The sequence below is a fragment of the Motacilla alba genome, chromosome 7, assembly GCF_015832195.1.
Source record: "Motacilla alba alba isolate MOTALB_02 chromosome 7, Motacilla_alba_V1.0_pri, whole genome shotgun sequence".
Lineage (NCBI taxonomy): Eukaryota > Metazoa > Chordata > Aves > Passeriformes > Motacillidae > Motacilla > Motacilla alba.
In genome coordinates this window covers 33,857,317-33,877,868 of record NC_052022.1, presented here as the reverse complement: position 1 = coordinate 33,877,868, position 20,552 = coordinate 33,857,317, and the positions used below count along the sequence as shown (strand labels likewise).

General features: G+C 42.9%; 1 protein-coding gene across 1 annotated transcript in view; it reads right to left on the bottom strand.

Moving 5' to 3' along the window:
- CPS1 (carbamoyl-phosphate synthase 1) overlaps window positions 1-20,552 on the bottom strand; it is a 104,708-nt gene that overhangs the window by 56,417 nt on the left and 27,739 nt on the right. Inside the window, exons 8-20 of the mRNA XM_038142769.1 lie at window positions 19,733-19,822; window positions 18,496-18,624; window positions 17,808-17,914; window positions 16,575-16,716; window positions 14,269-14,346; window positions 12,670-12,768; window positions 11,898-11,993; window positions 7,955-8,144; window positions 6,739-6,896; window positions 5,857-5,985; window positions 2,569-2,713; window positions 1,990-2,200; window positions 712-910 (exon numbers count right to left, since the gene is read on the bottom strand). Coding sequence (XP_037998697.1) covers window positions 712-910; window positions 1,990-2,200; window positions 2,569-2,713; window positions 5,857-5,985; window positions 6,739-6,896; window positions 7,955-8,144; window positions 11,898-11,993; window positions 12,670-12,768; window positions 14,269-14,346; window positions 16,575-16,716; window positions 17,808-17,914; window positions 18,496-18,624; window positions 19,733-19,822 — 1,773 coding nt within the window. The remainder of the gene's footprint in view (window positions 1-711; window positions 911-1,989; window positions 2,201-2,568; window positions 2,714-5,856; window positions 5,986-6,738; window positions 6,897-7,954; window positions 8,145-11,897; window positions 11,994-12,669; window positions 12,769-14,268; window positions 14,347-16,574; window positions 16,717-17,807; window positions 17,915-18,495; window positions 18,625-19,732; window positions 19,823-20,552) is intronic.

Genomic DNA, 20,552 nt, shown 5'->3' with positions numbered 1-20,552 from the left:
CAATGATATTAGGAACATCTTGCATGTCAACATAATTTACTGAAATAACTATTTGAAAAGACAACTGAAAAAATACACAATTATTCATTTTTGGTAGCTGATATGTAATTAACTAATTAAGTGGGTAATTTAATGATTTTGTCTCATTTCCCCCTTTTTAAAACATGGTCTGAAAATACTGTTACTGTCCAGACATCTTAAAATCTGATGTAAGAGACTTCATTTCTAAAAGAAGGCAAAACTTGACAGCAAGATGACAATTTTTGCTTGGATTTAAAGGGAAGAAATAGGCTGAGATCTGGCATATGGTTTTAACACAGAGAACAAATAATTCAGGAAGAACTGAAAGCTGTGGCTCATGGGCACCACTGAAAATCTTAACACACTACTATTCCTGAAACTGTACTGTAATTAAGCACTACTACAGAACCTCAAACTAAAAAATAACTCTGAGAGCCCTAGAGTGAGTGTTAGGAATGAAGTCAACCCCAGGTGATCCATAATGGTCTCTTCCTTTAGTAGTCAAACCATATTGTGATATCCAACATTACAGAGTCCTAATTTTCATTAATTATAGTACTGGATAAAAATAATTTGAGCATAACATATATCCTCCAATTCATTAGGTCCTTGAAGACACTCTGAGGGTTTCCAAGAAAGAGAAGTGGCTTTCCCAAGTGGTGGAATGGAAGGGGAGAGTCTGGCACTTGCCTCTCCCACACTCTTCATGGAGCTCCCAATCCGGTTGGAAGTGTGCTGAAAACGGTCCAGATCCCAGCGGGGTATCTTGGTCACAACGTAATCCAGGCTGGGCTCAAAGCAAGCAGAGGTTTTTCCTGTCACCACATTCTTGATTTCTGGCAAGGGAATCCCCAAGGCAATTTTGGCAGCAATGAATGCTAACGGGTATCTGTCAGAGAGGAGAGGCAGAGAACAGTAGAGTGGAAAGAACTTTGCGTTTGCGAATCCCAGGAGTGGATCCAGTTCAACAGATGTGAGGTGATCGTCCCCCCTCAACACAAGGGAAGGCTCCTGTGCTCAAGAACAGCAGGACCCACCCAGTCTCCTGCCTCAACACGTTGCAGAGCTACACCCCTAGATCTGGGACTTGCTTTTTTATCCACCATGCCACCCCTTTCAGTAGCTGTCACGTCCGCTGTGAGCCCACTCTAACAGATATGTTTAGCTGCAAGTCTGTCATCGAGAAAGAAAACAATCAAACACCCACTGCTCAACAACATGGCTTATCTCCAGCCTGCTATGGGTCTTAAATAACCATAAGAGTTGTTGAGAAGTGCAAATTAGAGATTAATTCGCGCCTCTCAACAGCATCTGCAAAGTGCAATTAAGAAGCCAATTTTTAAACAGCCTGCTTTGACCATCCTTATCTTGATTAGTTTATGATTAGCCAACAAAACAAAGGCAGCTAGCAATGCCATTTGCATCAATCTGACAGACAGCTCATTAATAACTCTGCCCTCTGGGTCCCAGAGATGATTTGCAGCCAACATATGGATACAGTGGATGTGCTTTGCAAGGATTAGGCTCCCACACACGTGCCTCCTGGGAGCTTTCCCATTTGTAGTAACAGCATCAGCAGGCTGGAATGACCTGGAGGGCTCACTAACCCCACCCTCCATCGCCCAGCAGGACCAGCTCTCCAAGGGTCAAACCTAACAGATGCTGACAAGAGCTGTTCTTAGAAGCTTCCCATGCAGAAATCTGTACCTTACTGACCTGACTGCTCCAGAATTCTCTCTAACAGCCAACTTCAGTCTTCCTTCGTGAAAATGTAGGCTTCAACTCCATGTTTTAACTACATGGAAGGCAGATGCTGCAGCTCTTTTTCCATGTAGCTGTCACCTACTTACTTAAATAACACATTGATCCAAATCCCTTCTTCTCTCTTTCTGTTCTGCTCTCCTCAATTTTTCTGTTTATTCATTTGTTTGTTCTGGAACGTTTTGATTTTTTTAAAAATAATCTTACCCTGTTGCCTTGGAGGCCAAAGCTGAACTTCTTGAGAGTCTGGCATTAACTTCAATGACGTAGTACTCCAGGGAAGTTGGATGCAGAGCAAACTGGATATTACACTCTCCCACAATGCCCAAATGTCGGACAACTTTGATGGCACGATCCCTCAGCAGCTGAAACTCCTCGTTATTGAGTGTCTGGCTTGGAGCCACCACAACAGAATCTCCTGTTTGTCACAAGGTAGCAGAGAAGGAAAATGAGAAGCAGCCCAGCAGCAGTAAATTGCGGCCACACAAGTCACTGTCTTTGCTAACCCACTACCAGTAATGACATTACCAGAGATTGTGCATGCACAGCTGATGAAAAGCACAGGGAGTGAGAAGCCCAGAGTTGGAGACAGGCTAGGGAATCTTATGCAAAACACAATCACAGGCGCAGGTTTAGTCTGTTTCATGCCCTATCTGGTTGTATTCACGACCTGAGCAGTATTTTTCTAGCACACTTTATCAATCACAAAGTTCTGTCAATAACACCAGGCAGAGCAGCACTGCATATTAAAAAAAAGGCACTGAGCCAGCCTTTGCCCAAGCCTACCTGTGTGGACTCCCATAGCATCAATGTTTTCCATGTTGCAGACAGCAATACAGTTATCAGCAGCATCTCTCACAACTTCATACTCTATCTCCTTCCAGCCAACAACTGACTTTTCCACCAGAATTTGGTTAGTCATAGCAAATGCCTGGGAATAGGTTAGGGAAAATAAACAACACAAAAACCCCAAAACACTCCCCCAAAAACCTGCACCAAACCCCTCATTAGACCACATTGCACATTTAAGACTTATCTCCACACATCCCAGACCAAATGAAAGATGAAAATATGTTCATAACATTGATATCTAGCACTTTCTATTTATCTCTTTCTTAAAAATTGCTTAACTGTGATTTGAAAGGCACATTTGAAAATATATATGTGATATGATGGGGGAAAAAAGAGCTGGGCATGTGTATTTGCAGCAGTATATAAATAACAAATAGGAATGTAAGAACATTTAAGGCTTCAATCATGCAACAGACAGGCTTTTATGTGGGCAGCCCCAAGGACTTGAATAGGAGAGCACTGCAAAAAGCAAAATGACTGAGTGATGGGAGCGTAGGTGCCAGCAAACACTATGTAATTAATAGCATTAATAATGCTGCTTGTCATTGGCATACTAACCAGAGGCAAGGGTCATGATTTATTCTTAAACTAATCTTGAAGGTATTCCTCAGCACACGAGGCAAAAATGGAAAACACAGTTTGTTGGTAAATGAGCATAATCTAAGCGAATACATGGCCTTAATATTAGCAGATAGAAAACATTAATCAATACTTGCTTAAAACCCTAGAAAGTGATGGGCACATTATCAATCCATCCTTTAGCAAAGCTTCTTGTTATAATGCTGCCCATGAATTGGCTCTTCAGTCTGCTCCCATCTGTCATTAACTCAAGCTGTTCCTTAAACGCTGCCCTTAGCTCAGTTGCCAAAATCACACGTAAAAAATGAAAAAAGGTTAGAGGAATGGCACTGACTTGGTGGGGATGCAGCAGGAACACCTAACCACTCCTGCAGACCAGTCCTAGATGCTCTATTTTGGTGCCTCCTCTCACTCAGTGAGCAGATTCAGGAGACACAACCCCAAGGCCAGGTTAGCTGAAGTAGCTGTGCTATCAAACACCCAGTGTTCAGTTATCTGAATTGCAAACAGTTCAGTCCAGTGCCTGAAAATCCGGTTCACTGAATTACTACAAATCACAGCTGCTGGGCTGGAAATGAGCAACCAAATTCCAGTTAATTCAACAAGACCCAAATTGGTTTTCACTGTAAATTTTGAAATATCAATACTGAACTGGAAGGTGCTGTGAACTCTCTGAGGGACAGGAGGCCTTGCAGAGAGATCCAGATCAATTTTAGCATTAAGCCATGATTAATGGGATGACATTTAACAAGCAGAAATGCCAGACTTCAAACTTAGAATGAAGCACCACCTGGCAGAAGTAGTAACTGGGAACTACTTCTGGGCTGGATTCCTTCCAGACAGGAATCTGAGGGTGCTGGTAGGCAGCAAGCTTACTTTAAAAAAAAACACCGAAAACAAACAAAAAAACACAATGTGTTGATCAAAAACAGGGTTTTCCCACTTAAAAAGGTTTTGATATAAACCTGTCAGACAGCTGCACTCCCAGGGTTTATGAGTGAGTTTCTGCTTCCTTTAAATGCAGCCCACAAATGAGCCTGAGTAAGTGACATGTTTCCAACCTCACCATGGATCTGTAGGATGGAATTCCTGCCCCTCCTGCCTCCCCCACATGTGCCAGTGTGTCGGGTCTCACCCCCGGATTGGGGTGACCCTGAAAGGTGGAAAAGTCTCTCCTCCAACCCGTGCCTTCAAAGAAAGACTCAGTAGTCCCCTGTTGTCCGGTCTCAAGGTAGTTTATTGTTGGTTATCTAAAAGATTCTTCTCCTGAGCTGCTGTGGCCCGTTCAGCAGGTCAGACAAAGGCACACTGCCCTCCCAGGGGGCTGCTGCCATCTTTTATATCATATATTATGTGTTACATGTTTATCCTTTTTCCCCAATGCCTACTATCTATATTGAATGGTGACTTTCTACTCTAAACCAATCTGTGAGTGCCAACATCACCAAAGACATGGAGGCTAGGAAGGAGAAAGAAAGAGGACAGGGCACACCCAAATCCCTCCATCTTAGATCTCCTGACCCCCATGTACAAAACTTGGACCCCTGCGTACAAGGCTTAAAACCCCCCTGTACAGCACTCAAAAACCCTTCCTTTCACTTTGTGACTATTTTTACTAAAATACCTAAACTTTTGTGACGTCTTGTTCTTCCTGCAAAGTTGGTAAATTGTTCCATGGGTCAGATTCAAAGCCACAGGGGTTTCCGGCTGCATGCCAGGGTCTTAGATGCTTCTAACCCAGGTCTGGAACATCCGAGAACGTCTGAGGGACATTCTGAGTTCCGACACCAGTCCTGCCCCCTGAGCCCCCCACAGCTGACACTACCCAAGCAGTGTTTGTTCAGCACTGAGCACACCAGACCCAAGTTCTGTTTGCATGACAGCAGAGGTGAGGAACACAAGGAGTAATTTGCACGTACAGCTCCTAATGACATCTGCAGTATTTCTTTCTAGAGATCAGTGAAAGATTAAGAGGCTCAGCAAACCAGGGAAAGACAAACCCAAGAATTCTAGAGACCCATAGGGATAGAGTTTTATTTCCTAAAAATCTGCATTTTTGACAAGGAAAAAAGCTTTTGATTTGTTTTCCCCAATTATCAGTTTACTTTTCACAGCAATGCTTACACAAGTCCAGATTTTCTAAAGAAAGAGAGCTATCTTCATAGCCAGAGACAGGTGGTAGTTGTGAAATTATGAAGTGTCATTCTGCTAAATGAGCTTTTGACCTGGGAGAATTATCATCTTTTGATAAAAACACAGAAGAGGCCCAAGCCTCCCAGCCTTCTGTCCCTAGGACCATGTAATCACTTAGCATTTGAAATGTTCCCACTTCCTTGACACTGTTCATAATCATTTACTCTTGGAAGAAGGTGAATCTAGACCAAGGTATTTCCTTTCAGACCAAAACTGCTGAAAAACTTGCTCAATTTATGTCTTGTCATGAATTTGAAAGATCTGTCATTGGGCCATTTTCATTATCTGTCAGCAAGAATTATGAAAAGAGGGCAGTTCCTAACCAGGGCAACATTTTACAGATAAGATGAAATGTAAGGTGTGTACAATTCCAGTGCCTATGACATTAGAATAGTATTTAAGAAAAATCAGAGGTTCAGATATTCCCCAAGTTTGCAGTTCCAGACATACCTTTGTACCAAGGTCCAGCAAACTTTCTTTATCATGACATATTCCAGACCCCAGACCACCAAGGGCATAGGCAGAACGTATCATGACAGGGTAGCAAATCTTTTCAGCTGCCTTCAGAGCATCTTCAACCTTAAAGGAGAGGGGAATACATTTCAGAAATAGATAGCAATTCAGATAAATAAAGTCTTCAACTCTGGTTACAAGGTTAACTGGAAATCCCATCAATAAGACACTAAACTGTCTGAAGATAAAATAAAATAATAGAAGTTCACTTCATAATATTCCCTTTTTCTGCCAAATAGCAGAAAACTGGAGCATGCACTCAGAGAGGTGACTTCTGTCCTTAGCTGTATGTGGACTTCCTTGCTGACCTGCCATGGACAATGTCCTTACATGATCTGTCTTCAGAGACTTCAGCATGAAATATCCCTCCTTAAGACATCCCAGTTTAAGACCTGTTTGGTTTCCTCCAAACTTGAACAGACCTTTCCACCAAACTGAACTTTATGTTTTCATACTCCCATCCACAAGAAAGATTTCAACCATGCTGATTTTGGCCACCTCTAACTCTAAATGGTTTGTATACGATTTAAGAAAAGTACCCCTGACATGTCACAAACTTTCATGCTGCAGCACAGGAGTCACCCCAAAATCATTTACTTTTCTTGCCAATTGGCAAATTAGGTTAGGTTTTTGCAGTGCTTAAGTGCATTTTCACTCATTTTAAATCATGGTGACACAGCATGAATCACCACGGAGTGCTGTACACACTACAGCATCCACAGTTGCATTCAGCTTTCACTCTACAAAACGAGAAATATTTTTACTAAGTCAAATGGGCAGCAGTAATAGCAATCACATCTTCAAATTGGTCTGATTTACCGATTCCACTGCAAGGCTAGGAGCAATCTTTTCATTTAGCTCAGTTAGTTTATCAGAAAAAAGCTTTCTATCCTCTGTAGCCATGATGGATTCAACTGAGGTGCCAAGGACCTTCACACCATACTGCTGCAGTACTCCTTGCTTGAAGAGTTCCACTCCTGCAGGGGAAAGCAGGACACAGTCCTGAGGATTGATAGCAAAGAATCATAGAATTAAAGGAGGACAGAACAGTTTGGGTTGGAAGAAACCATAAAGATCATCTCATTCCAACCCCCTGCCACGGGCAGGGACACCTTCCACTATCCCAGGTTGCTCCAGGCCCCCTCCAGCCTGGCTTTGGACGCTTCCCGGGATCCAAGGGCAGCCACAGCTTCTCTGAGCAACCCGTGTCAGGGCCTCACCCCCTTCACAGAGAAGAATTTAGAAAATTTAGAACAAAGATAGTATTCAAAAGATATCCAATTAGCTGACAACTTGTCTGGCCTCATCCACAGCTAATTTTATTACTTTTGTCAGAACCCATAATCATAACATGAAATTTTCTATCCTCAAATCTATGAAACCTGGGATAATACTACAGTTACCAGTTGGCCATCACCTGCACCACAGAGCAAAGCAGCACAGATGAATATTGGTGCAAGAAGTTAGATGAAGGTAACTTTTCCTTTTAATCTCTGCTTCAAGGTGGTCAGAATATCCTAAATCTAACTATGACAACTAAGATTTAAGATGAAAAGCAGGACATATGAATGACTTTCAAGTACCAAACCCAGCAATTAGATGTTAAGGTCACAGCTTAGGAATGACTTACACCCCCCATGGTTGGAATCTCTGCCTCTGTCCCTCAGTAACCTGGCCAAAGTGTGAGCCATGTGGGGCTTGGATGCCTGCACAAATAAAATCTGCAGAACATGTGGTAGAATCATAGAATCATCCCGGCTGGAAAAGACCTCTAAGATCAACAAGCCCAATGTTAACCTAGCAGCACTATGTACACCATTAAATCACATCCCCAGGTGCCACAACCACGTACCTTTTGAGCATTTCCAGACTGTTTCAATGCCTGACCACCCTTTCAGTGAAGAAATTTCTCCTAATATCCAATCTAAACCTCCCCTGGTGCAACTGGAGATCATTTCCTCTGGTCCTGTCCCTTATTACTTTACTTGTTATTTGGTAAAAAACCGTGATTTGGCTTTGTAGGCACCACACTCACCACAGTTGAGAGCAGTCTGGCCACCCATGCCCAGGATTAATCCATCAGGACGCTCTGCCTTGATGACCTCCATGACAAACTGGGGAGTGATGGGGAGGAAGTAGACAGCATCAGCCTGCTTTAAGCCAGTCTCATTGGTCTGCACTGAAGCAATATTGGGATTCATGAGGACAATTTTCACATTTTCTTCCTGAAAGATTAAAATCTGTGTTAAACATAGGCACATGTGGGATAAAAGTTCACAGCAGCAGCACCAGCAAGAAGAGATGGGATTCATCAAGCAGTTTAACAACTGCAGAATTAAAAAAATTACGTACTGTCCTATAACAGACTTCTTGTCTGAAGGCTGAGCCAATGCCAATTCTTTACTTTTGTGTCTGTGAATCTTGAGGGAATGGAGATTCACACATGATTCAGAAATTGGATTGAAATTGTTAAACACATTTAGGATTTATATAGGAGAGACAGGTACAAACTGCAGCATACTCATGTCTGTCTGCCTTTGGAAGTCAGATTAAAGGTGACAAAGCAAAAAATTGAATCAAAAGCTAATGTTTTCTTGCCAAGCAGAAGGTGTTTGAAGTTCTCAGACTTTTGTACCAACTAGTAATAGTAACAAAACCACTTTTTTTTTTCTTTGACTTTCCATAGAAATACCTTATTGTCCTGGTATTATCAGTTTAAAAATCTCATCCCATAACTTTCTTTTATTTGATACTGCACATATAAAAAGACAAACTCTGCCTTTCTATGCAAGATGAAGGTGAGCCAAAATTTTACACTGCTCTTTCTCTGTCACAGATGAGAAACTGAGATAGAGTGATAATAGATAATAAAGTTTATGTGTTTCCTGCTATAACAGTCTTGCTGCTCTTTAGCTCCAGACAGAAATGCACTATTTTGCTCATTAATAGAAAATTCTGAGTCGGAGCTGGGCAGATCAATCCTCCTCACTCTTGAAATATCAGCACCTAATGAGGAAACCAACCAAGTTTTGCTAAAGATTATGATTGTAGCCAAGCTTGAAAAAAAACCCCACATCAACCACATGCAGTAGACTTGCAGATAGAGAAAATTGTTCCACTGTTTTGTTGCAAAGGTGGGCTGAAAAGTGCAAAGGCCGTGGCCTCATTTTTACAGGAGCTCATTCTAATCTCTATCAACTTCATGTAAGGCTGAAAAACTACAAACAAACATCATTTGCAAAAAATGCTAGTTATAGATGCAAATTACATTTCAAAATGGAATTTTGAATATGTATACATGGAAGCTGGTAAAAGGTTAAAAACAACAATTCCCAGTGAAAAGAGGAACAGTGACAATATTTTTTAAATATTATAAAGAAACAGACTGGAGAAAATGCTAGGATCAGCGCAGAAAGTGCTGTTTTCCCTCAGTTCACAATAAGCATGAAAATGCCACAGGATTTTTCCGTGGTTGTTTAAAATTTGTGATTGTTTGTCTCACTGCTTTGGGGGAGCAAAAAGATAACTCACCTGGAGCAGTGGGATTCTCACTCGGAGCTCTCAGTGTTCAGGTGTTCAATAACATTTCCTCTCCTTTCTTTGATAATTTAAAATACTGCCTTAAAGACTGGCTGTAAATTTCTACCAACCTTTTTTCCCTGTGAAAAGTTGGATTTTTTTCATCAAAGCACACTTTCCTTGGAAATGTGTGGAACAAGGGAGGGAAAAAAACATATAAAATCCATACGGGAAATATTTTGGATTTAGACAAATGATCCTTAACTGGGTAGTTTTCATGGTGAGGGAAAAGATCAAAACATTCTTCTGTAATAAATGTATTCAGAAATTCATGGCTACAAATGGAGGAGGGAAAAGCTTATCACTTTCAACAGGCTGGACTATCTGCACAACTCAGCTCTTTCTTCCTTGCTTACCTGGGACAAGGTATTTTAAAGATAAACTAGCAGTGATGATGAGGATAAATAACGAGAGAATTCATGCTCTGTACTGAGAGACAAATTTCACTGATATCACATCACACTGGCCCAGCTGCTCGGGATGTTGGATTTTAATCCACGTGCTGTTTCCTCTTGCAGCCCCTTCCTTCAACTTCTGCCTTTTTTAGTTTTTTATAAACATGCAGAACTCTGTGTCATGGCCACCCACCCTGATGGAGACATTTGTTACGACTTAATTAAAGCAATGGATTTTTAATACTCCAGAAGGGCTGCATTTCTCTTTTTGTGTAATATCCACCTGTATTCAGCTGAGTTGGAATAATCCCCACAGAAAGCTATCCAGAAGATTTTCCAGGTGACCACAAGCCAGTCTGTTGTTCACAGATGCTTCCAGGCCCTGCTCTTCAGAGGTTGTTCTTGCCTTTGATGAATATTTTTCCAGATACAGATTTACTGACTGTGGAAGTCTCATCTCCACAAGACTTGTTAGTCTTTAAAAGAAGCCCCCATTTAACTGGCCAGGACTGAATATTAGTATCAGCACCTTGTTATAATGAATCAGCATTCAAGAGCCAAGCCAGAGCAGGAGCACACAGCAGAACGAATCAGAACATCAGCACTGAGAATCAGTGCTGATTCACAACAAAAAAAACAAAATGAAGAAGTCTAAGGGGAAAGAAATTTCTCCTGTTAATTGTCCATTCTCTCCCAGCCATGTTCTGCAGCTTTCCCTGGCAGGGCTGACCAGCCACTCCTCTCTCACATGCAGCCCTGAATGCCTCTGCCCGAGGCAAGGTCAGGAAGGGCAAGCTCTGCCTCTGGATCAGCCCACAGATCACAGCAGCTCTTGGGTGGCCCTGTGAAGGGGAAGGACTCTGTGGGAAGCCAAGCTGGGGGGGTTATCACTAAAAAAACCCACTTTCTTCCACAACCCCAAGCTGAGTTTAAAGGCCAAAGAGGGGAAAAAATAAATTAAAAAAAAAAACAAAACAAAACAAAACAAACATTAAAAAAGGAGATACCTCTTTTCCAAATGGGTCATTATTGACACTCCCCAACTCTGGTATCCTCCACTCGTGGCCTGTACTTGTCTCTTGATGATGGGGTCAGTTTGAACCAGTAGCCAGCAACAGCAATACAGTACACAAACAACACACATGCAATACAAGATGTGTTGCAACATGGGGATGAACCAGAGCAGCCCAGATTATATTTAACACTACTAAAACTGATTTTTTCATTCCTTTACTCCAAGGTCAGCACAGGAATAGAATATTTGTGGCATCAGGATAGCCTCAGAACCACTCACAACCATCATCTCATCTGAAGGCAGCTGCTACTTCTGCTCTGACTCTGTCAGGGCTCTGCAAGATTCCTCTTCTTCTTCACATGAGGTTAGACATGAAACTGGGGCTTGGGTAACTCTTACATTATTACCAGTAATAACCCCATAACAGGACATTCTACCCTTCTACACCTTCTCCTAGCATGAGCTTTTGCCCTAGTAACCTTTCTAGGACCTGTTATAGAAACAAAACTTGACATAAATGACCTTTAAAAATTCATCCAATTTAAAAGAAATACCATTTAGAAAGCCTGCCTTGATGAGGGGCTCTTTTGTATAGCAGTAGCCAACCGTTCAGCTGCTATTGGTTGTCTACCCTGCAGTGTGTTGACAGACCACAAAGGTTCCAAATTCTCACCTCAGGTACACCTGACCATATTCCTCCTCCTCCATTTCCATTCAGTTTAACAAGCCTGGAGCAACCAGGCACACATCACAAACAACAAACTGCTTGAAGACTGTGATGGAAACCCCAAGAACATCTCTCTTTGGAAGATAATTCTGAGTGGTTAACTCACATCACTCAACCTGCAAGTTCACCAACAAAAATTGCTTATTTTCCCTATGGTCATTTATCCTCACCAGCTTCCTTGCCCCAGCTGGACACAGTTGGAGGATCAGTTTGGCTGTGAGAAAGGAAAGACGAGATTAGTATTTTCACAGTATCTGCTCACCTTCAAGGCTTTCACAGCCTGCGATCCAGAGTAATCAAATTCCCCTGCCTGACCAATTGACAGACCCCCGGATCCTAGAATGAGAACTTTGGAGACCTGCAAGTGTCAAATGGCATGAAAACAATCAGTCCCAGAGTGGTGGATGTGGAAACGAACAGAGACTGTGCAGCACTGAACAGTCTTACATTACACAAAAGAGAAGTTGCTTTCAAAATCACCCCAGTTTTACTTCTTAGAGTATTTCTACTGGAATTCTCCCACATATCTCCATTTAGAGAAACATGGGACTCATGACTCATGGATAGAGCATACAATAAACATGTTAATTGTATCATGTGCTTATAGAATGCTATTCCTCACTTTGGCTACCCACAAAATCCTGCTGCCTCTAAGACAGCAAAACTGTATGAAATTCAGCTCACGTTAGGAATTTCAGACTTATTTGCTAGGCAACCAAGCACCAACATTATACTGCTGGCATGAAATCTCATGGCCAGATTATCCCAGGGCACCTCATTATACTGCTATGAGAGTACCTTTCTCAGGAGAACTGCAAAGAAAATACATGAAACATCAGAAGTTAAAACTCTTTCAAAGAAAAGAGAGTTAATAACACAAGAGAGGCCAGATGACTGTGAGATAAGCAGCTGTCAGGACTTTTTTATAAAAGAAGCCTCCTATGACTTCCATGAGTTACTTCATTCCATGGGTTCAGCAGGAATTAACTTGCTCCCAGCCTCACTGACAGGCATGAAAATATCTGTACACTGACCTCCACTCTGGAAGCTGTCACTTCAGCCTTGGGAAGGACCGAGGGAATGGTGGTGCCTTTCCCTCTCTTAATCAGGGAAATAAATGAATCAAATAGGAACTAGGAGAAACAAACACATGTATTCACTGCCAAAGCTGAACTCGATATATACCAAGCAAAGAAGGAAAAAACCAGGCCATTTGTGAATTCATGCAATCAGCTCTGCTCTGCTGCCTTCAGCAGGCAGATTTACACCATCTCAGAAGAGGAAATCATTATTTGAAATTTATATAACAACTTTGACATATCTGACAAAGCTGCATTCAAAAAAGTGAGGTCATAATCAGGAAGAAAACACACATCAATCATGTCTGTGTGCTCTGTTTCTCTGTGGCTGCCAGTGCAAGGAGTGAACGTGCACCAAAAGCTAAAGCACAGAGGAGCATACACTGAACTAGCTCAGGGAACCATCTGGAATGGTGCCTACTACAGAGCAGGGCTCTGAGCAGGGAGAGCTAAACATCAGTTGTGCAAAATCGGTGTTGTCCTTGCAGAGGAGGCACCAGAAAAGGGCTCTCCAAGCAGGCAGGGCAGGCAGCAGGACCCTCAGTGGGATCAGGCAGCTGCAGGCAGTGGGGCAGGCTTCCCACTCACCCCCCACCTGCCAGGCTTCTGCCACACAGCCCTGAGGCTGCCTGACTGCTGGCAATCACCTGTGCAAGGAGTATGGATGGGTCCTGCAAGCCTGTCAGGACAGGCACTATGTCATCAAAGCGTCCCAGCAGTGGGAGGGCACAGACTTGGAGAAGAAACACAGCTGAGTTTTTTGAGTTCTCTGATATACACCAGTCTATCAGATTGCTATGAAAGTTCCTGATATCAAGAGATTTACTTGCAGATTTAATCAACATCATCAAATTAAGATTAACATAAGCATTTCTAGGTATTCTTCCATCTTTGTCTCTCAGGAAATGCTAAATAGTTTATTTATGTTCAGACATGCTTCCTCTGCCTTCCACATCCCCTGATGCTGCTTAGTCATATTCTGTGACTATGCAACCAGTTGTTACAAAATTTGTGTGAAGTCACAGATGGGGGATTAAAATTTCATTTCACTTAGGAGAACCAGAGTGAGGAAGTATGAATCCATTTACATAACTCTGCAGTAATTATAAAATTTGAAAGTGTAACTAAAGTATATTAGAAAGTTAATGATTTTATTACAAAGCATCTGGCTAGTATTTTTTTACATTTAAGATAAAATCCTATTCCTTTTGCAGTCTCTTTTGTAAGAGATTTCAGCCTGATCCTGCAAAGGCTTAAGCACTTTAGTAACTTCCAACACAGATAATCCCACCAGGACCCAATACATACACATGATATGAATGGAATCACTGATCCAAAGCACTAAGAAGTCAATAGAGCTCTTGCTGCTGATTGTAATTAGCTCCAGATCAAGCTAAGCAGACACAAGCCTATGCATGACTGGGCCCTTTGCTGGGATCCTGAACCTTGCAGACCCAAGATTTTAGGACCACCACCACGTGATACAGCAGCTGATAAACATCTGCACTCACAAGGCCATCAGAAAGCAAGCCCAGATCATCCCCCATACATTACCTCTGTGTCCCTGGGCCCAGGATTTGCATCTGGATAGAACTGCACTGTGAAAATCGATCTGGTCTCATGCATAATTCCCTGCAAGAATAAAAGTGACTTTCTTAGACACCTCCTGACAAGCAAGTGAGCAGAAAGCCCCCACACCTTATCCCTACAAGCACTGAAGGCCAAAGGACTGGTGTGTTTCTAGGGGCTGTCAGATTGACCCCCATTTCATTCCCAGTCTCTGGCTCTGCTGTTAACCCTGCAGGGCCTGTGCCAGCCCCAGCTGTGCATGGACTGGGGGGCACAGCGGAGACAGAGCTTTCACTGCAACACCAAACACTGATAAGCTGTAAGCATCTGACAGAGCAGCTACACAGGGCTCCCTGCACACACAGAGCAGAGAAGAAGAACATACCTGGCAAGAAAAGATCACCTGGGACAAGGCTGTTATGGAATGAATGGTTTAACCACCCCAAGCTGATTGGTTCTGTCACAGAAAAAAATTTTGGTCACACTCCTGATTTCCATAATTCATTTTCAGTGTTGACACAGGGCCTTGATCTCTGCCCTTGGTTGGGCAGAGTGATGAAGGGGACCACTGCTGTGGACAAACAACAGCTATGAAGGACCTAAACTGAGTTTAGAGACAGTGTTTGTAGTTTCAGTTGGAGCCAGGAAAAAATTATTTCTCATTTGAGTGGCCTGATAGCACCAAGAAGCAAGATCCACTGGAAGACCACCCCATAGGTGTCATTGCTCATGGTCGCCAATTCCAGACAGAGGTAGAGAAGTTCCTCAGGAGGAAATTCAGGGAAAAGTAGCCCTGATACAACCTGCTTCCCCCCTTAGGAATAGACAAAGGAGCCCCAACAGTCTCACATAGAACCACAGTGCCATCCAGAGCTTCAGGGTGGGATGCCAGGATAGGACAGGGATGAGAGATGAGCTGCTGACCACAACATAATGCCATGAATTTCTGCTCTCAGAGTAAAGAATTCCATCAGTTTGTCACATTGTCCCTGAATGCTCATGTTCCTTGTAGTAACATACAAATGTCTGTAAAAACTTTTTAAAATGTAAAAATGTAAAAAATGTATTTAAAAACCTATAAAAAATGTTCATTCCATGCCTTGTCAGTGTTTGGAAACCTGTGCTGGCCCTGTCCAGTTGTGATAGGTCAGGTCAGCCCCAAGAAATGCTTTATTTTTCAAGCTGAGGAATGCAACAGACTGCACATGACAGACTGACCCTGTTTTTACATGCTGAACCAACACAACCCTCTCCAACTGTGAAGGTTTAGGAGACTGTTGCTGCTTTGGGGCTCACAGAAATGTTTTTTTTAGCTCATGTCATTCTACTAGATCCATAAGATTCCTGTCCAACCTCATCACCTTTGTCTCCAAATTCCAGCTAAAGCAAACATGAAAGGCCTGGGAATGAACGGGTTTAGTTTGTCAACACAGTGAAAATAAACTCATTTCAAAAATTGAACTGAACAGCTGGAAAGTTTTTTGCATCAATGTTTTGTTTGGTAAAATTTGTCTATGTTTAGATAACTTTCTGTGTTTAGATATCCTTCTGTAAGGATAAAGAAAACAGCAAATGACAAACCAAACTTATTTTAAAATCATCAGATGGGTAGCTCATAACAGCACTGTTCAATCTGCCATACTTGATACTGGGCATTTTTCATATAAAACAAGAGAGAGGCCTATTTCCATGAGGGAAACTGCTTTTTAAAATACCTTCTTTTCATTGATTTCCTGATAACTAACAAGATTTTACAAACTTACACAACATTTGGCATCATGGAAAAGATTTGGTGTGGGCAATTACAAGCCTGAGATCTCAAACATGGATGCCACTTGACAATGGACTTCTATCTTAGATCATGTAAGCAATTCTCTAGGGGCAGCCCCTCTTCCTCGTGACTTTAGCCACTGGAATTATATTTACAATAACAGACCAAATCAGATAGCAATGATGTCTTTTTTTCTGTGCTGGGCAACACAGAAACAACACAACAAACTGGTGGTAGGGGCTTGAAAGGTGTGGCACAAACCCTAAGAGAATGGTAGCCAAGTGAGCAGCATCAGCAGTGGGGAAACCATGGAAATTAATAAGGCTTCTGTTCAGGGAAATGATAAAGTCACTGTTGCAATCCAGTCCAGTGAGGTTGGTACAGTGGGGCAACGCATCTTATCCTGGCTGTAAAGCAGGGCTCCAAGTAAAGCAGATGGTCAAATCAACAAATTTAACCTTGATAATGTGAGAGCAGGCTCCCAGGAGGTGAAATAGGGGCTTCCCTGTGCAGAGCTCACCTCGTTGGTTTGGTCGTTGGCGTTCACAAAGAGAGGTTTCCAGGCAGGAGGGAGGGTGGAGCCATCGATGGCATAGCCATGGTTCTGAGCAGTGATGACAGCCTGGCCAGTCACTGCATTCAGGACAGGCTGGTTCTGGCCTCTGCAAGAAAAAGGGATCAGAGGACAGAAGTGCCAAATGTGTTCAAGTGCCAGAATTCGGAGGAGCTGGTAACTGTGGGGCTGTACATAACACTTCAATAGGAGCAGTAAAATACTGGCAGCCAATCTCAAAATGAAAAATCCTAGGAGAAACTTTGCTATTCTTCAGCTTGATAGGGATAGATTACATCAAATGCTTTCAAAAAACACTCAAAAAAAGAGCAGAGAATCATATGGTAGCTGCCCTGGATTAGAAGATAATGTGTGTATTCTATCACTATCTGTTAAAGGTGGGGCAGTTATCTTCTGATCATTGGGCAGTTTTCCTTATCTCTTCCCCAACCAATCCTCCTTCCAGGAGGTCTCTTCTGTTCATGGCCAGTGAGTGTCCCTGCGTGGCTGATAAAATTCCATCATCCCACTGGGAGATGCTCTGCCCAGGGGAGGAGCCAAGCATTCCTACCTGGACACAATCTGACACTGGGAACAGCACAGCAGCCTTTCCCACTGCATTCCCAGAGGAGCAGCTTTCTTCTCCACTGCATTCCCAGAGGGAGACCAGGCCCATCTCCAGCAGCCCTGGAGCTTCAGAGGAAAACTCCCCCCTTCTCCAGGATCCCTGCTCCAGCAGAACCACAGCTGGCACTGCAGGAGGGCTGCAGCCACCACGGAATGGGACTGCTGCCAGCACCTGACCCACAGGGTGGGAGCTCCTATTCTGACTCTGGCAGTAGAGGGTTTTTGGTTGTTGTTTGTCCTATTGCATTTGTATTTTTAATTTTCCTAGTAAAGAGCTGTTATTCCTGCTCCCATATCTTTGCCTGAGAGCCTCTTAATTTCAAAATTACAATCATTTGGAGGGAGGGGGTTTACATTTTCCATTTCAAGGGAGGCTCCTGCCTTCCTTAGCAGACACGTGTCTTTTCAAACCAAGACAGCAGTTTAAATGAAAGGCAAGGAGAATGGCTGGGATGAAGGAGCAATGCTACTGAGATGCCAGCTGCTCCTAAGGCAGTTCAGCAGCAGAGCACTGCTGTTCCATAGCCCTTTCCAGTGCTGAGCTGCTCTGTGTGGGAAGAAGAGCTGCCTCACCTGTTGGCCATCTGCATCTTGTAGGAAGTAGCTCCAGCTGCTATTCCAGTGATTAGATGGCCCATGCTAATTCCAAACAGGGGCTCTGTGCGATTGCTCTCCAGGACCTAAAATGAAAAGGTTTTCAACAGATATTGGAGTGTTTCTGTCCAGCAATTCCAGCACAAACCTAGTGTGGTTTACAAAACTAGCACAATGCTAGTTCCCTCACAGACTTGGGAAAAAGCTCAATGCCAGAGTGGCAACAGCCTGTGAAGGAAAGTTTCCTCCTTTCCCCTGGTTCAGAGAGAAGCCTCAGCACAGTCTGGGGTCAGATGACACACAGGGAATAAGCAGTGACACTGCATTACAGACATTTAGTGACATTATTCCAAGTGGGAGCTCTGAAACCAGTGCTGTTCTTTCCTGAGGTCACAGAAGAAAGGAAAGAGCACAGAGTACTTCAAGGCACTGGTATGGTAATTGTGGTCACCATGTTTGCCATGTGTCATTCACCAAGGTCTGTAAAGCCTTGTAGTAACTATTGGGCTGGAGACAAATCCCACCAGACCAACAGGAGGAATATTCCAGGCAGCTGAAATGAACAACATTTGGCCCATAACAGGTTAGTACAACCTACCGTGTCTTCAAGCACTTGAAAAAGAGGCAAATTAAGAAGTCTAATCAGCCTATAGGTATTGCACTGTACCTTTCTGACATTCTGAATCACTTCCTGGGCCTTCATGGGATCCCCTGGACCTCCAGAAATTATGAGTCCATCGTAATCCATGCCAGTGAAATCATGGTCCCATGGAACCAAATGCACTTCTGCACCTCGCTAAAAAAAAACAAACAAACAAAAACAAACAAAAAACAAGTAAGGGAGTCAGAAATGAAGGGAAGAGGGAAGCAAATTTTTGTAAGGAGGTTCTTCCTATGCTCTCATGTCCCAGAGCCTGAGTTTGTATTTCAGACATCACTTATCTCCTTTTCCCATGATCAGCTTCTCTCCACTATCTGACCATATTACTTTCACAAAACTGGCAGACTTGGCCCCTTGCAGCCACCTCAGTGCTTGTCAAGTGACTCTGAAATTCACTGATGAGATCAAAATGTACTGATGGAAAGCTAAATAAGTGTGACTGTAGACATGTAACATATGTTCACTTTTACACAGTGCATAGATCTAATGCTGAATTAGGGCTTCACAGCCTTGTTCTATGACATGCCAGAGGCAGTCCCACACATTAAAACTGAGACAAACATCCACACTAATTAAAAAATTAAATCAGGGAAATCCTGTGCATCTAGAGAACATGAGGACATTGCCCTCTGTCCTCTGTGTGGCTAAAGAAGCAAGAACTGCTACACCACTGTGCTAAAAACAGGAAAAGCTTTTCACAAAATTCTGGAATCAAAGAATAACTTGGGATGCATGAGCCTCATGAGGTCATCAGGTCCCATCCCTGCACAAAGCAGGGGTTATTTCCACTTTAAGGCAGGCTGCTGAGGGCCTGGGGAGGCTGTGTTTTTAATATCTTCAGTGATGAACATTGCACAGATACTTGGGGCCTGTTTTCAACCATTCACTACCAGCATTGCATCCTCCCCCCCACCCCTTTATTTATTTTTAACAATGTTGACTTCACCTTCCTTCATTGTTCTTTAGAGAAGCTGTGCCTCATTTTTTGAAAACTCATCTTTTGGGGTTCTTCCCATGGCTGAGAGGCTGCTGTAGAGGTCCTCTTCCTTATCCCCTCAATACAGTGTACCAAGTGCAAAAAAACACCTCCCAGTGCATAAAAATCATCCTAAAAATGGTGCCTCACTTCAGGAGGGCAACTAACTTTTAAATGCATGTGTCCAGGTGGAAGGAAGGCTGGTGAGTACAGGTGAGGCTCTTGCAAAGCAAAACAAGTGACAAGGGACATGAAGCACTGACCCACCTTTACCAGCAGACGGATAATGTTGTGCTTCAACCCACAGTCAACAGCTACAACTCTAATTGGATTCCCTCTGCCATAAATCTTGACTTCCTATAAAAAGACAGACCATGTTGTAAATGACAGATCATGCCCTGTCCCCAAAACACAGAGAAGATGGGCAGCAGAAGAGCTTTTCACTAATGTGCAGCAACTGGTACTTAACAATCAATGTGTGTGGGAATCTCCAGGAATACTGCAGACATTAGTGCTTCCTTCATCTTTCTGTGAAAGTTATAATGCTGTTTTATATGCTGTTGATTACAGTCATTCCCTAGGTTTTAAGTTTTTCTGTTCTGTTTTGGTGTGCAGCTTTTAGCTTAATATTAAGTGTTACTGGGATCTTTACACCGGGTGGTGAAGACAAAACAATCCTATTCTAGCTGGAGACTCCAGGACAATCTTCAAACTTCAGGCCCAAAGCATAAGCAACCTGAAAAGAGGAGGGTGGGCAAGGCAAGCAAGCAAGGAGGATGCAACTTGATCATTTGAAGTTATTAATCAGACAGTTAACTCCTATATGCAAATAGACTAAAACTCATTAAAATGGGAGATCTTGTGACCAAGCCCTCTTTTGCTTCCCTCTTGGAGCCATCCAGGCAGAGCGTGCCAGGGCACTTCAATAAACATCCACTTTATTCCTCTTAACTCCGTCTAGCCTCTGTTCCAGATCCTTAAGGCATCAACAGCAGTAATGCAATTCCTAAGCAATCACTTGTTTCCATAGCTCATGACAAGCTTTTTTCCTGTGTGTCACCTCATCAGCAGTGAAGCAAAAAGCCAC